Genomic DNA, 17,847 nt, shown 5'->3' with positions numbered 1-17,847 from the left:
CGATTTTTAAATTTCTGAAATTTCCCTTGTTTTGTGACGTGATTTCCGCTTAGAGAACTATACTTCTGTTAATGTACAGGGTGACCAAACTTTGTTCCTTCTAAGAAGTTTCCTGAGATGTTGAAAATATTTTCCTTCTATTGATTTCTCAGAGTCTATTTTATAATAATACATACTCATCAATCAGATGCTAGAAATAGCGAAAACATATTGAAAATTAATGAAGAAAAGAGAAATTAAACTTTCTGTATAATAAACAATAAACTCATTTTCAAAGTTATACTTATACTTATTGTATAAGTTTAAAAATGTCCGTATAGGACGAAACTGCAGTAACGTTAGTTACAAATAAAAGTGGTAAAAAACATAGAAAGTTTAATTTCTTTTTCCTTCATTATGATTTCCTACCATGTAGTAACGGCTACATCCGTCATTATATTTCGGCCTCGTCTCATAAATAAGAGTAATCGTAGTACCCTCGCTTGCGTACTGAACCACACATTTTTAAAGCTAGACGACAAACGCTGTCCTTTCCCATCTCCGACAAGACCGATTCATACCCAGTCCGACTCATTCTTTGTGTCGTGAATCAAAACTAGTTTGAAATTTCACGAGCTCCAGTACAAGGACCGCCCACTCAGAATGAACATTAAGAAAACGTGGAAAAACATTGGTTTTCCCAAGATATTTCAGCTTAGTTTCGAAAATTAAGATGTGAAATGTCGCTTCCTAAGCGATAGAAAAATCTTTTGCAAGATTAGTAGCCTTCGACAATTTTTTGAATAGGGAAAAAGCTGATTTTATGGAAAATGGCTTTTTCAGCTATCTAGACAAGGAAATCGTGCTTTCTTCAAAGAAGCATCGATAGAGTTTCTTAGTAGCTATTGTTTGACACCTTGATCACGTTTCTAGTGTTCGCGGTTCAATTTTTATTAGCATTGAGTTTTAAAAAATATAACATTTTTCAAATGAATTTTTTTCCAAGAAGGAATGGAAATATCGAGACGCGGCATAAGACTTTTTGTCTCAGGATGCTGAGTTCTATATGAAATCGAGGAAAAACGAAAATCCAGAATTTTCGTGATTTTCCGAAGATTTCCGAGTGAGGCCGAAGATTTCATTTGTCGAAGAACGCAAATTGAGGAAGCGAAACGATATACGAAAAGAATGAGACAGAAACAGCGGCATATAGACGTCAATGGAAACTAGCAGAGCGGTATTCCTACTTCTAAGCCCAGCGCCTGCAGAAAAACAGGTCGTAAACGCTGGCAAATACATACGAAATGAGTTTTTTTCGTTGTGTAAATATTGAAAGTAGGTCAGGCAGGATCGCACGGCTTTTGCGATCGCCGATTGGCCGAGAGTGGCGCGGAAGAGAACCCGTTTATTTAGCATAAATATACGGATTTCCAAGCCACGATAGTTAGTCGAAGTTTGAACATCGAGCAAGTAGCAGTCATTTTAAAAATCCGAAGATTTTTCGAAAGTTTGAAGCTGCGGTTGGGATTTATTGAATGAATTCGAGTCTCTGGTTTTTTTCAGAACTTAATAGAGACAAAGCACAACACAGGAGCCGTTAGGGATCTGCGGTTATCTTCATATAGTGGAATTGGAAGAATTTCTACTGGAGTCAGGAATCTCTAGGACCAATAGAGAATAAATCAGCGCAGACCAGTGGCTGGATATTTATTTGAGGAATTCTAGGATTGTGGAAACTCTGGGATTTAACAGAGCTTATACTGGAGCAGATTACTGGTTGGATAACTTAATATAGTGCATAATCATACCTTACGTTTGCCCAGGTTCCTTTTGGCACTCCGCCAGAGGAAAGCAGCCCAAATCCTGCAAAGGAAGAGCAGGTCCCTACTAAAGTTGTCCGGTCTCACTCCACCCGATCACCTTGCGGTATTAATGATCGAGGTGTTTCGAGATTAAACTCGGGAGGGTCAAGACAACATTAGTTACGTCCTTCGGGCGAACGACTCAACCTAACCGTTAGGACCTTTGAGGATTACGATACCTTTCTACCTTATCCTGCGAGCGGCCCTCATCCTAGGGTGCTGTTCAACCGTTAGGCTCCTTGTTCCTAAATCACTAGCTCAGTTCACCCTGTAGGCCTTGGATAGGAAAGTAGCTTTCGCGATCCAAGGGTGAACTTAGAAACATTAGATTTCAGTCAATCCTTTCCTCTGACTATTTCCTCGTCAGAGTCATTTTAGGGAAACTTAGAAATCGAAATGCAGACTAGGGCAAGACACGCGCGAGCGCAACTTGCAGAAAATACATCAGTGCCAAATCGCGATACCACAATTTTCGGTCAAACCAATTTCTTGTCAGACATTTTTAGCCGTCTGAGTGCGACTCCGACGAGCCGCCAAAGAACCCCTTTGGAATATGGTTTCACAGGAAACAGTATTCCAAGAACTCCGGTAGAATCAGCTAGTCTGAGGCTAGGTTCTACTCAGCGCATTCTTTCCACGAACGAAGACATCAGTACCTCTCCCTTGGTCGCAGAGCGACAAACCCTGGGCATTGATGGTTTTTCAGCAAGCCGAATAATTCGAGAATTCGACAAGTCACAAAGGACAAAGCTATCCTCAAACCGCGATAAAACAACGCGAAATAGCATGTTTGAATTAAATCGCATTAGGGAAAATAAAACCTCGGCGATGAGAAAGATTGATTTATTACATGCAGAAGTGGAACGTCAGGCAACGACTTTAAAAGAAACTGGACATCAGGAGGAGATGCACCGCAAAGCAAACCCCAATTAGGGCTTCGCGCGATGTTATCAATGCGAGTACGATCTCCTATGCTGAGATCGGCTCCGAAACCCAGAAAATCGCAATTTTGTTCCCAACCGGAACAAAATGAAGAAATCGATTTTTGCCGACGGCGACAACCGGAAGGAGTTTTCCCTCCGAAACCGATAGTTCTGCCTGAATGCGAGCCATTGAGGCACACTATGGAGGAGTTACCCATTTATGTGGTAACCCCGAGTCCGAGAATGCACAGGGTGTACAGCCATCTCGTGGAAACGGAAATTGTACGAGAAACATTGCCATTGTCAAACCCGACAAGAGGACCATGCCATAGCGGACCGGACTTTCGAAACAGCGAATGTTTCGAAAGAAGATCCACCGCACAGGACTTTCGAAACAAGGAAAGTTTCGAGAGGCGCGGTGAAGGACAGCGTTTCCAAAGCAAAGAAGGCTTTGGAGATGCTGCCAATATGGAAGTAAGCGACGAAGCAAAGGTCGTCCGACGCCAGGCGTCGCGATGCCCCCAGGGGGGAGCATTTAGCGATCCCTGGGAGGAGAAGGGTGCGTTGCGCACAGGAGCGCCTCGTACCCTGTTCTAGCCGGATACTGATGACCTAGCGGAAGCGCTAGGGGGTGGAGGAATGCCAGGGAGTCACACTGAAGCCGAGAGAGGCTTGGGGTGGCCTCATGGCGGGGTCAGTACCTCCACAAGGAGTTTCAAATTCCAGAAGAGCTAACTGAAGCAAACCAACCTCCCGTCCTACCCAGACAGGAACTGAGTCCTATAATCCCTGGGGCTCAGGTCTGGGAGGCCAGCCGGCCGTTACGGTGAAGGGTAAATGTGGTCGACGGGGGCGGAGTCGTAGGACTTGCTCCCTCAAAGGAACCCGACTACTACCTCTCCGGAGGACATTTGTTTGTGTGTCGAGCCGTACACATTACTCATCGATTGGAAAATGTTCTTTGTGTTTGAATATCATGCCAAAACGATCCAAAAGGCGACGTAGCCGTAGTAGGGAAAAAGATCAAGATGATCATGTGGACAATCGAAGACGAATCCGCAAGTTAAGAAGGTTGGAATAATTAGAGAATAACTTGGAGAAAAAAATCGCTGGCGGGTTTCTTTCACGCCCAGAACGGAAGGAAAGCTCTGCAGGGTACGCTGAGCATAGCTGAAATGTGCCACATTCGCCCAGTTCAGTAAATTCAATTTTACCCTAGGGAGAGTTTGATGGAACATGTCCCGCTGAGAGGACAGGAAAACACTGAACCCCAAGGTAGGTTCCTAAATGCTTGTGATAGCATTGAAATATTGTTCGTGATAACAAAAGACAAGGCAATAAATATACTCTGGTGAGAGTTTGATGGAGCATGTCCCGGTGAGAGGATAGGAAAACACTGAACCCCAAGATAAGTTCCTGAATGCTTATGATAGCATTGAAATATTGTTTGTGATAACAATAGACAAGGCAATAAATATACTCTGGTGAGAGTTTGATGGAGCATGTCCCGGTGAGAGAATAGGAAAACACTGAACCCCAAGGTAGGTTCCTGAATACTTGTGATAGCATTGAAATATTGTTAGACAAGGAAATATTAGGCTTGTGATAGTCTAAATATAAATATATTATTAATTAAGTATCTGTGTGAAGATAATTTTTTGGACATCTAACTCCTTTTTTTTCACGGTGAGATGAAAAATTACCACAACTATTATATTGGGATAAATATTGTTGGGATAAATATTGTTGGGATAAATATAATGTTTTTCTCCTTCCTTTGAATTTAGGTAACCTGATCGGGTATCCTAAAGAATGGCTTGGGGCTCCTCAGCAAATATCCTCCTCCAGAAAATTGTAACTCACCAGCTGCGCCAAAATTGAATTTTCTGATTGTCGCAGCCGTATCTGAATCTGTGGCTCGCCGAGATTCTCGGCTGGCAAGCCTACAAAATCAAATTGGTGCAAGCCTTGCTGGAATGTGCGGAGTCTTAACATCCATGCTAAAAAAGGAGGGGGGATAGCAGATTCATTCAGACCCTAAGCGATGCCTCTCGACTTCTCTCAGATCTTCATAAGCAAGAGATAGTATCGCGAAGGGAATTGTCTTCATTCAACTTGAAAAAAAACAGAAGGAAACGCTGAGTGGTGCTCCAATAGATGGCTGGCTCTTCGGGGAAAGTCTGGAAGAAAGAATTAAAGCTTCTAAAAGCCTAGAAAGGTGCAGCCGAAACTTGAAGGTGAGTGAGGTAAGGAAAAAAATGCACCAAATACGTTGATAAAGTCTTTAAACCGACGCAGTCCACCCAGGCAATTTCAGAGAGGTTGTCAGGGTGGACGCAAAAATCAACAGCCTTAAGTTCCTCAAGGATATCACCAAAGAGGAAAGAAGAGATTTCAGAGAACACATCAGAGAGCGAAGACAGAGAGATACCAGCAGTGAGTGAGGTTAGTAAATCAGCAGGCAGATTGAAAGATTTTGTGGCTATCTGGCAATGTATAACTCCAGATAAGAAAGTGCTTTCTTAGTTAGAGAGCCTAAAGTTGCCATTTGATATATTACTCATTCAAGTGTTTACTCCAAAAAAGCCCAAATGGTCAGGAGCTGAAGCAACAAAAATTAATATTGCTTTACAATAATTGCTGGTAAGTGGTGCTGTTAGTGAAGCTCTTCCTTGCAGGGACTAACTGATCATTTCAAAATGGACGATCATAAAATGGTTACCAGACTCATCAGGTTGTGATGGTTCATGGCAACTGTGGATTTGAAAGATGCATACCACCTTGTCCCAATACATCACTCCCATAAAAATATTTGAGGTTTAGATTCAATGGTAACATATATAAGTACAACTGCTTACCGTTTGGCCTCAGTTGTTCGCCACTGGTCTTTACAAAATTGACCAAACCGATTATTAGTTTCCTTAGGGGAGAGGGATGGATTTCAGTAATATATTTAGATGATTTCCTCTTGATAGGAGATTCTTTCGAAAAATGTCAGAAAAATGTGTCGGTGACCATTCAGTTTTTACAGCAACTTGGCTGTATAATAAATTACTCCAAGAGTCAAATACATCCACAACAGCAATGTAAATATCTCGATTTCAATTACAATTCAGTGAACATCACTCCCCATGGAAAAAAAGGGCAAAATTAGTTGGTCTAATAAATGAATTTCTAACCCGAAGCAGATGTCAGATCAGAGATTTTGCGAAATTCATTGGCCACTTGACTACTGCATGTCTAGCTAAACTACGCTATTCGTGGTTATATACGAAAGTTTTCGAGAGAGAAAAATTCCATGCCATGAAAAAATGTAGGGGTAGCTACAGCTTCAGTATGTTAATAACCAAAAGGCTGAATAATGCTTTTCAATGGTGGGAAAATGGGAAAAATCTGTGCAGATGTCATCAATTCTATAGGCCCGTTTAAATTTCTATGAAAAATTTTTTCTGACGCCTCAACTACGAGTTGCGGAATATTTTGCGAAAGCGAAAGAGCCTATGGACTATGGAACGAAAAAGAGAAGTTTCATATAAATATTCTCGAACTGTTAGCGGCATTTTTTGGTTTGAAAAACTTTGCTGCAGATTTGTCCAATGTAGAAGTTTTATGTCGCATTGACAACACCACGGCGATAGGATGCATCAATCGGATAGGAAGTGTTCAACACGAACAGCTAGAAAATAAAACGAAATTGGAAATTAATAGTGAGGCATTTCAAAAAACAACACTTAGCATGGCCATAAGCGGAAATGGACCTATTTGCCGCCAGACATAATGAGAAATGTAAAAAGTTTGTATCATTGTTGAGAGACCCTGAATGTTGGGCCGTAGAGGCCTTTGCGTTGAATTGGAGCAATCTCCTTTTCTATGCATTTCTATCTTATTGTATGATATTGAAAAATGTTCAAAAAATTATTGAAAATAAAGTTGAGGGTGTAGTTGTGGTTCCTAAATGGATTTGTCAACCATGGTACCCTGTATTCATCTCATTATTGATTAGTGAACCAGTTTATTTCGAACCAAATAAAACCATTCTTCTCTCTCTCAACAGCAATCCCTATCCAATGTGGAAGAAAATTTTCCTGGTTGCAGGAATCTTATCTTGCAAACATTAGAGCTAGGGAACGTCCCTGGATAGTTGTTTGGCATCCATAAATGATTCAACAATGAAACAGTATAATGCTGGATTCATCATGGTGGATTTTTTGTAAAGTGTAGCACATGATTTCAAGATTAAGAGATTTTTCAGGGGCGTTTTCAGCACACCCAGACATAATATCACCTGGGACCCGGCTATAGTCTTGAACTATGTTAGAAACACGTCGTCGGGAGAAATCAGCCTGGAAATGCTAACCCACAAACTAGCGGTATTATTAGCCCTTGCCACATAGAGGTTTGCAATATCACCAGAACGAGCGACGCTCTGAATATTAAAATACCTAAAAGGATAAAAACTTCTGGCCCCAGAAAACCTCAACCTACTCTAGTGTTACCATTTTTCAAGGAAGACCCGAAAGTATGCGCATCAAGTACCTTATTGGAATATTTAGCGAAGACGAAGGAATTACGCAGTACCTCATCGGACCACCTCTTTATCACATACAAAAAGCCTTACCATACTGCTTCCCCTCAAACCATCAGCAGATAGATGGAGGCAATTCTAGAAAGAAGTGCTTTATATTTTGTTCATAATTTAGTATAAAAATATTTCTTTTCGAGTTAATTTTCATTTCCAATTGTCATTAGATAATGAAAGTTGTTTGTTGCATCGTGCTTTCAACATCTACAATTACTCTAATTTATGAAACGAGGCCGAAATATAATTATAAGATCAAACGAACTTACCTGAGTGAAGTTCGATCTCAATTATATGAGGGCCTCGTCGAAATAAATAAAAACCCACCCAAAGACCCATTTCTAATACTCCCTGAGATGCAACAAAAATCAACTTTAAAGAAGAATGAGTCGGACTGGGTATGTCGTCTAGCTTTAAAAATGTGTGGTTCAGTACGCAACCGAGGGTACCTACTACAATTACTCTTATTTATTTCGACGAGGCCCTCATATAATTAAGATCGAACTTCACTCAGGTAAGTTCGTTTGATCTTATAAATTTATATTCAAAAATTTGCAACCTATTCATTCGCCTTTTTCGATTGATTGTTCTTACAAATGACTAATTCTGTTATTTTGGATTTCAATTCCCCCATCCTCACTCAAAGCACTAGAAATCAAAACATCTGCAATTCATCAATACCTGCTATGAATGGAATGAATTTTGCGTTTTCTGAATAAGCTTTGCAAATTCAGTTTCAAGCAAACTTCTTACCGAATCATAGTTCAATAGACTCACCTAACTTATCTATTCCGGATGCCTCAACTAACTGATTGTAAATATTTCCTTTTCCTGATACGAGAATGTCGTCAGCAGTTTCACACAAGTTCTCCACAAATACGCTGTCTTCAGGATGAGACCGGGGCGGATTTTTGTTCCTTTTAACAAGATAAAACAAATCGAGTAACTCGGAGCTCTTCAAGTTGTTGTTCGTCGCCAATTTCGTCAAATCTGCTTCCGCCACCCAACGGAGTTTCCCTCGATACTGATAGAAAAATATAATCAATCAACTGCCGATGAGAATGGTATCGTATAGAAAGTTATCGTTCGAATAGATTGAGAAGTATATTTTCCAAAATTGATTCATGGTGAAAGAACAATACTTTTGTTCTTTTATATCTCTTATCACCAGTCATAAAAATTATTTTTGGCATCATGCATCGGCATGATAGGCCGATACTCGGCCTATCTCGAGTTATATGGGGAAAACCAAAAATGTGGTTTTTAATTTTTTTCAAATGAAATTGTCATTTCGGAGAATATCGAAAAATTGAAAAGGAAAATGTTATTGTATCCGAAGTTCACTATGGCGATGTAATAATAAATATTCAATAAAATGTTCCATACCAACATGACCACGTACAACTTTTTTTTTAAATGCGGACTTGCCTTTTTTATTACAGGTATTGATGGAGCAATAAATCAACATTCCAAGGATATATCACATTTGATATTTTTAGAGCGTTTCATTTAAAATAACTAACATCATCAGTGACAACAAATTTCAATTACAGTCCTGTCATTACTTCTTTTGTAAATTGTTTAGATTTCTTCAAAATATAATTCAGACAACCCAATAAATTCGACAGGTAGGTACCCTAACACAATGAAAATTCGTACTTTTTAGTTTTGGAAATTTTTGTATTGCCGAAATCCTTCTTTCAAGGCTCATTTCTGTCTAATCAATCATAATTCTTAAAATTTCTATAATTCTCAATCCTGGAAGTAACGAAAATATCAGTTTTTGGTCAAAATTCGATTGTTGTATAATTTGGTACGATCAAATAGCATCTCAATTCATTTACCATCTTAAACGCGTAGGCTTTGCTTGGTTTCTATGGCAAGAAAAATGAATGCATTGTTGATATCTGTTGAGAACTGTCAGACGTTTATGAACATATCAAAGATGTATTCAAATGATGAAAGGACTGAAATGCTATTCAGTTATGCGAAATGAAATAGAAATCCTCTTTTGTCAAGGAATATGTATGTTGAGCTATACCGAAATCGTCGTATTCCGAACATCCAAATGTTTAGATGATTAGAAAGAAATTTGATAGACTATGGTGCATTTGACAGAAAGAAAACAAGAAAGTGTGTGGTTACTTATGGAACGCCGTTTTACTTTTTATTGTCACAAATATTCATTCCTCAATTTATTCAACTAACAATTTATTTGTTTGAATTTAATTGACTCATGCATTTGTTCGACACATTAAAAACGATTGTTTGCCAAATTTGTTCTATTTTAAATGACACTTGATTTAAAATGTTACATGAATAACATTGTTATTTGAATAAAAAAGAGTAATGAAATAACTTGAAGCTTTTATTGATTCCGAAGAAAAATATTGTTTCAGAGTATTGGAAAATGGAACGCCAATTTATCATATATTATGCTGAAAAATAATCTATATACATATAGTTCAACTCAGCAATAAACCAACATTTCAATTCAACAATCAATGGAATGTATTATTCGAATAAACTCAACAAACGTTTCAATTCCGCATATAATTTTGACCTTTCAATAAAATGGTAGTTATTTATATGACTGTTGAATTATAATGAAACTTTAAATTCACTTTCTGAATGTAAGTTTGGGAATAAAATTTCAATGAATATATTTGAATGACTGTCAAAGTTTTTCCATGAAACATTGTTGGTAATAAAAATAGACTTTCGTTTGTCTGAAAATATAGCAAATTAACTTTCCATACTAAATATTTTTCTATGAATAATAAAGTTTGTTATATTTCAATTTTATTGAAAGTGTTCAATATTTGCAACATTCACTTCAATGCATTCAATTTAAAATTTGGTTACAACTTTTGTGCAAAACATTCTCAAGCAAGTATCATTTTATTTCATTAGTCTTTTTAAAAAGCTAATTTCTGACAAAAAAATAAATTTTTTGATGATTTAAAAAGTTTGTTGTATTTAATTTTAATCCGGCGCTGGTATCGAGTGGATTTATCAAGAACTCCAATTGTTACATATGGCAACATGCTAGTTCATTTATAGTACGACAACACGCCGTTCAACCGTGGCGCCGAATAAAAATTATCAACAATCAATTTAATTCATGTATCACTGAAATTCAACAAACAAAATAATTCAGATCATTTCAAAGGAATATTAATAAAAAGTAAAACGGCGTGCCACGCCGTTTTACTTTTTTTTATTCCTTTGGAAAGAATTGAATTAATTTGTTTGTTGCATTTCAGTGATACATGAATTAAATTGTTTGTTGATAATTTTTATTCGGCGCTGCGGTCGAACGGATTTTGGTCACACTAGTTCCTCTTACAGTTTTCTTGGTTGGTGTCTGTAAAATGTCATCAAGTTTTCGTTAATGTTACTATTCTGTGGTTAGTATATCTTGTTTGATTGTATAGATGGCAAATGTTATGCGACTTTTGAGAAACATATTGTAGACTGTGTCTAACGTAAGATGTCTAGAATTCATAGGTAACGTAAGTACAGCTTATAGTTATAGTCTAATACGCCTAATACTGACACTGACACCGAGAAATAGGTTACCCAACTGAACAGAAATTGATGGTTCAGGTTGTTCATAGTGAAAACATTACAATATTATATTTATCATGAGTGGTTTTAATGTGAAGCGCAGGATTCGTCAAACTATACTAGAGGCAAATAGGTTTTTGGAAGAAGGAAACATATACAAGGCAATACAATGCGCTGACGTCGGGCGTATTTTTGCGGAACTACATAGCTGCATATAATATGTATGTCATTGGTCATAGTACGGTAATTATCCGTTCGACTGCAGCGCCGAATAAAAATTATCAACAAACAATTCAATTCATGTATCACTGAAATTCAACAAACAAAATAATTCAGATCATTTCAAAGGAATATTAAAAAAAGTAAAACGGCGTGGCACGCCGTTTTACTTTCTATTGGTATTTTGTAAAAATTAATTGTTTTGATTGTTGCTTTTAGGTGAAACATGAATTAAATTAATTGTTGATAATTTTTATTCGGCGCTGTGGTCGGACGGAATATTGTGTTACTATCACTAAACTATCATGTTGCCAGATTTAAAAATTCAGCTTCTGCTAGAATCCGTTCAACGCTAGCGCCGAATTAAAATTATCAACAATCGTTTTAATTCATGTAACTATAATTATCAACAAACCATTTTATTCATGTTTCACAGAAATTGTAGTAAATTATTCGATAGTTACAAAAAAAGTATATATGACAAACATTTACTTCCAAAAATTTCAAACAATGAATCTATATTATAACTGTTCGCAACTTTTCATCAAACAAATTAATTCATGTAACATTTTAAATCAAGTGTCATTTAAAATAGAACAAATTTTGGGAACAATCGTTTTTAATGTGTCGAACAAATGCATGAATCAATTAAATTCAAACAAATACATTGTTAGTTGAATAAATTGAGGAATGAATATCTGTGACAATAAAAAGTAAAACGGCGTTCCATATTATGGAACTTATAGTTACTGGAAGTGTGAAGATTCAAATAAATATTATGGGTAAGCAAATATTACCACATAAAAATTTACACAGTGATTTTTTTTTTATTTAGGATTGTCAAGTTACAAAAATTATGCTAATCAAGATTATCATTTACAGAACTTCTTTGAAAAAGAACAAATATTAAGGCTACGGGATACGCAAAGTTCATCACTTAAATGAAAGGGATCACTGAAATAGAGTACGATTTACGAAGTGATTGAGACGTAAAAATAGGGAAGTTGGAAATATTTGTAAAAAAATAATATGGACGGACCAATCAAAATTCACCAACTATGGTTGGTTTACCAGAAATATCCATTCTAGGTGGAATAATACAAATGCACATTCACATAGGGAAACCAATTTCCAAGAAAGGTTCGGAATGAATGTTTGGTTGAGAATTGTGGGAACAAACATCCTTGGCCCTTTCTTTTGCGATGATCATTTGAATAGTGAAAGATATCTTCATTTTCTATTCAATGAATTCGATGACTACTTAGATGAATTGCCACTGAATATTCGCTATGCAATAAAATATTTTCAACAGGACGGCGCTCCTCCCCAGAATGCAGCAATAGTAAGGGAACATCTAGATTTAATATTCCCAAGAAAATAGATTGGAACCAATGGACCAATTAACTGGTCAGCTCCTTTAAATTTTTTGTCTGGGGATACATGAAGAATAAAGTTTTTCCAACACCAAGTACAGATATCGACCATCTCAAACAAAAAATAAGAGATGCATGTATTAGTATTACACCTATTATGCTAGAAAATTGCCACAGAAATTGTCTGGACCGACAACGTATGTGCATTCAACAAAGAGGTCGTCAATTCAGGCATTTAATGTAAATTGCAATATAGCTCTGATTTTCCGTATTGGTTTCATTTCTTTCAAAACTTCATGATAAAATAAATTGTTTCTCTGTTTGATTGTTGTCACTGATGATGGTGGTTATTTCAAATAAATCGCTATAAAAATATCAAATGTGATATACCCTTGGATTGTGAATTTGTCGCCTCATTAATATCTGCAATAAAAAAGACAGGTCCGTTTAAAAATAAAAAAGTTGATGGTGGCCACGTTGACACAAAACGTTTTATCGAATATTTATCATCACATCGTTATAGTACACTTCTGATACAATAACATTTTCCTTTTCCATTTGTTATATTCTCCAAAATAACAATTCCGTTCGAAAAAAACGAAAAACAGCATTTTTTGTTTTCCTCGTATAACTCGAGAAGGGCAAGAGTCATCTTAAATTTTCTTCGACCATTGTATTGTTCCCATTTAATCCTCTTCATATCTGTTACGGTTTAGAATATAGCAATGTTACCACATGATAAAAGAAACGGCTTGTATACTACACACTTAACACGTGTCTTTTGTAGCGAGAGTCTAACATATCCCTAAGAAAACACTTTCAAAAAAATCTTACTGCTCTCAGTAATCTTCAGTGATAGAGATGATTATATAGAGATATCGATAATCCTCGAATATCAAAGATAGACAATGCTTCCCAAGGCGGACACTTGCTAAGCAAAGCTTCGAAATTGAACACCGACGAGATTCGTCCTCTGGCTTTTTTTATTAACGCAATAGAAACCAAAACAATGATTTTTATTATTCATGTATGTTGTGCGATTGTGCACTCTAATTTCAAAAACAGCTCATCCGATTTGGTAATAATAATAATAATGTTTATTCAGATTCAAATCACAAAAAAAACTAAAGTAATACATACAGTTGAATGAACATTGTAGAAACCACAGAAGCATCAGATGTTGCTTGTATGTGGTGAAAGGGAGATCCAGATGAAAAAAAAAGAATATATAATAAATATCAAAATATGAGAATGAATTATATATAGAGGGGATTTGCATATGAAAATAAACTACTTGACATATGAAATTAAAAACACATTAGATAATATAAAATCACAAATATAAGTATAAATATAAAAAGTTGTCAGTTTTGACATATAATATTATTTGAATATAAAATCATACAAATATAAAACTGAATTGACAGTTGAGTATAAAATCACAAATATAAAATACACATACTAGTAATAATATATAAGAACATGTAGTAATGGTTATTGATTCATTTCAATCGATTTTAATTTCGTCTCATTGAGTCGCCGCCTAGGTTGTTTTTGCATATCTAACTTTTCAAAATTTGAACCTGGTACGCCGGAATGAAAGGGAATTACTCTTTTTCAGCAACATTCACTTGAATTCAAGCCCACATCCCCCAATTCTGCAGAATTCTTTGGAAAGGCAGTTTAACTCCTCCAGAACTATATAAATAAGTTCATCGTGACATTTGAGCATATTCATTATTCATATTTTCATAATGAGATCTCCCCTTATGAAAAACCTACTTCTGAAATATTTACTTTCATTGTCTCAAATTTTTTGATCAAATAAAACAAATGCAAAGTAAATAATAAGAAAGAAGTAATTTTCCATATATTCAATCTGAAGATATGCTACTACCAATAAACTGCTCGAATCAATGAAGTATCTTATTGGTTGAATCCAACAATGAAATTCAAACAAGTAACAACTATTTGGATTCATTTCGTTGTATCTATTGATGATCAAGGATTTTCCCGTGTGGGAGGAAAACTTAGACATGCCCCCAATCTTCAATATAAAAAATGTCCTGTTAAATGTTCTGTTTTTTATCAAAGAAGAGTAGGTTTACTGACCTCATTTGGTGCACAAATGTATGAATAGTTCCATACAGAAATACGTTCAATATTTAATAGCACAACTCTACAAAATCTGATCGTCGAATCATACAATAATAATAATTTAGGATTTTACTATCCACTTAACGATATACATTGTAAAGGATCCGTCGGATACACAGAAATCATTATGACAAATAAAATTACATTCAGAAATGGATGAATATATATTATTTTCATCACTTCATTAACGAACAAAATGGTTTGATGATAGCTCATCGCCGAATTTAGACAATATGTTTCTTTCTATTATAATTTGGGATGTTCATACTTACAGTCTTATTATATGTACACATTCATGCAACTGAGAATACTCCAAAGAAGTGGTCAGTCCGTCAACCTGCGGAAAACTCAACACGTTGCAATATGAAAAACTGATTTCAATATAAGATTTCGAAGGCTCGGTACGATCAATATGACCCCACATTCAACCATTCGTCCGGATTTCTCTCCTAGAGGTTTCCATATGGTACGTATCTCTACGCTAGCTTAGCTAAATGCCTTACTTCAGGAAAGTGTCCAGTTCTGCACATCAACAACGTAAGTCCTTCCATCACTTTCACAATGGAGAAGGAAGTCCACAACGAAGTGCCATTCTTAGACGTTATGGTGAAGAGGACCGACACTAAATGGGAAACATCTGTATATCGAAAACCCACTTACACAGGACAGTATCTTAGTCCATCAATGGATTAAGAGAGAAATCATCAAAACTCTACTAGACCGTGCTTTCGGGCTCTGCAATAGAAAGAAATATCTCGAAAAGGAACTAGGCATCAAAAGTGACCTTCAACGGAATGGTTACGACAAAGACTTGGTGGAACAGGCTTTAGCTAGAAGACAGCAAAAGCTCCACAAGGAAGAGAAGCCGCCACAACCATTACTTGTACTTTCCTACATCAGAGGATTGTCGGAAAGGATAAGAAGGATTAGGTCCAAGTATAACATCAAAACCTGCTTCAGATCCGGGAACATTATCCGTAGCAGGCTCACGAAAACCAGGCCACTAAACGCGGACTGCCATTGCCTTTACCGGATACCCCGCGAGTGTGGAGAGTCATACATCAGTGAAACCAAGAGGCTATTGAATGTTCACATTGCCGAGCACAAGAAACACACACACAGCGAGGAGAAACCAGCAAATCCGGAATAGCAGAGCATATTTGGACTCATCAACATAACATAAAGTGAGCTCAGGCTGAAATCATCCACAAGGAGGAACAAAAATTCAAAGAGGCCGCATATATGTTGTCCAACAACGCGTAGAGATACGTAACATATGGAAACTTCTAATCAAGCGGACCACGACCAAGTCCCGCCAAATGGTCAGCTCCCGCTAAAAACCAATGAAGGGGAGAGAGGTTAGAAGGGATAGGTGAAGGCAGTCGAATGACCTATAAATAGTCAAATTTCCAAGGAATAAGTTATCACCCGAAGACGATTGTGCATATTAACAAACGGAACGTCGTGAAGTAACTTGGTTTGAAATCTTTTAATTTTATATTTTCAATTTTCTTGTCAATAATTTTTCAGCTCGTGTTGATAGTTTACTTATTTTTTTTTTGTTCTTTTGGTTTTGGCTCGTATATTATTTCATTGTAATTTCAGTTTTTTTGCTTAATAAAATTGTTTTTTTCAGCTGATCTTTTTAAGTATTTACAGATTCTTTCAGGGATTTTAAATCAATTTATATCATATTAGACACTGGAAGTTTGAACTGATGAAATGCACCACGAAACATTGTCAATCACCTTCAAACGAGAGTGAATATCATGTTTATGAAAATATAGCTGTTGATAAAGAGATCAAAACATTGCATGCTGTGAATTTTGAATGTATTACCTTTCCCATAGTATTTTTGGCTTTATTTTTCACTCCTGCATCTACAGTCAATTCAAAAACAACATGCAGCAAAAATTGTTGAGTATGTCTTGGTATCCATATTTTATAAATTCTTAAGACTCTGTCAACAGTGGAACCATCAAAAATCTGCAAAATAAGATTATTACTTTCAAATGTCTACATTGTCAGTTCCTATAGTCAGATATTAACGTTTTACCTTTAAATTTGGGAAATATTTCAAACGTATCTTTGAAAAATTTTCGTTTCAAGTTCAAGAAGTAAGAAAATCAAATAATGATTTTTACAAATGAAAGGTACTGACTTTCTACATCTCCATCTTTATACAAGAAAATGTGAGAATGTTTCAAAAATCAATCTCCCCTAAAAATATTACTCCTTTCAATTCACAGAACAATGATATTTTCATCAAGAAGATGTTGATGTGAAAGTGAATTAATTTAACCATAGTGGACTATCATGAGGAAGAGAAAAGCATCATGCATCGATCTAATGCTTCACTTGAACATCTGAGTAATCCTTACACTTCGTATATTCATCCAAAACTGATTGCTCTCCTGATCCTAACACTCTGAATTTGTATTCTAAACAACACCAAACCAGACGTTAGTAATTTCAGATTTATACCAACTACGGATTTGGATATCTATAAAGTTTTTATCAATCAAATCCCAAGCCTTTGGTGTCGATAAAATTAAACCTAAAACATCCAATCCATCTGATTTCAAATCTTTTCGTCCAATAAGGATACTCTGATTATTATCTGAAGTGTTCGAGAAAATTAAATTTTCACAGATTCAGTATCTAGATTCCAGTCACGATTCAAATCTAAACACAGCTGTGTCACCGCCCTTCTGAAAATTACTAATGACATCTTTGGGGCGATTGACATAAAAAACAGTTGAAGGCTCTAATAATACTTGATTATTCGAAAGGCTTCGACCGCATTAAACTTCAGTACTTGCTATCCTACAATATATCTGCTTCACACAGGATTCAGTCAGATTACTTCAGGCTCATTTGAAAAATCGAATGCAGGCCGTTTTGATGAATGGAAATTGCTTTAACTGTTTAAAATCTGTTTAAAATTTGCTTATGGAAAATGGAGGCCAGCAGGGTTCTAATTTGGGTCCTGCACTATTCAGCTCCAAAATTGTATCAAATTAAGTTGCTATCACCAATACGCAGATCACATCCAAATTCATGTTTCGATTTTAAAATCGAATTTTATTAAATTTCCAACTGAATTCAGATATCGAATTAATCGTTATTATATCTTCCAAATTCTGTCTCTCCATGAACCTTTCTAAATCCATTGCGAAGTTATT

At 36.2% G+C, this 17,847-nt stretch overlaps 2 protein-coding genes across 10 annotated transcripts in view; one reads left to right on the top strand and one right to left on the bottom strand.

The window, feature by feature from the left end:
- LOC111514398 (uncharacterized) overlaps window positions 1-17,847 on the bottom strand; it is a 109,787-nt gene that overhangs the window by 41,463 nt on the left and 50,477 nt on the right. For 7 of the 8 annotated variants that reach the window (XM_074184809.1, XM_074184798.1, XM_023170652.2 and 4 more), the window contains 2 exons: window positions 16,502-16,648; window positions 8,121-8,367 (listed from right to left, as the gene is read on the bottom strand). In XM_074184809.1, coding sequence (XP_074040910.1) covers window positions 8,121-8,367; window positions 16,502-16,510 — 256 coding nt within the window. In that variant the 5' untranslated portion in view covers window positions 16,511-16,648. Of the gene's footprint in view, window positions 1-8,120; window positions 8,368-16,501; window positions 16,649-17,043; window positions 17,074-17,847 lie in introns of those variants that run through there. The other variant, XM_074184792.1, reaches the window with a different exon arrangement.
- The window catches only part of LOC111514374 (uncharacterized), a 103,446-nt gene continuing 93,870 nt past the window's right edge, over window positions 8,272-17,847 (top strand). The window contains exon 1 of one of the 2 annotated variants that reach the window (XM_074184857.1): window positions 8,272-8,407. The gene's annotated coding sequence lies outside the window, so the exon portion shown is untranslated. The remainder of the gene's footprint in view (window positions 8,408-17,847) is intronic. The other variant, XM_074184828.1, reaches the window with a different exon arrangement.

Source organism: Leptinotarsa decemlineata, unplaced genomic scaffold (genome assembly GCF_025532065.1).
Source record: "Leptinotarsa decemlineata unplaced genomic scaffold, Ldec_3_MD MMD2_P_RNA_scaffold_2, whole genome shotgun sequence".
NCBI lineage: Eukaryota > Metazoa > Arthropoda > Insecta > Coleoptera > Chrysomelidae > Leptinotarsa > Leptinotarsa decemlineata.
The sequence above is the reverse complement of the archived record's forward strand: the minus strand, read 5'-3'. Positions and strand labels throughout refer to the sequence as shown.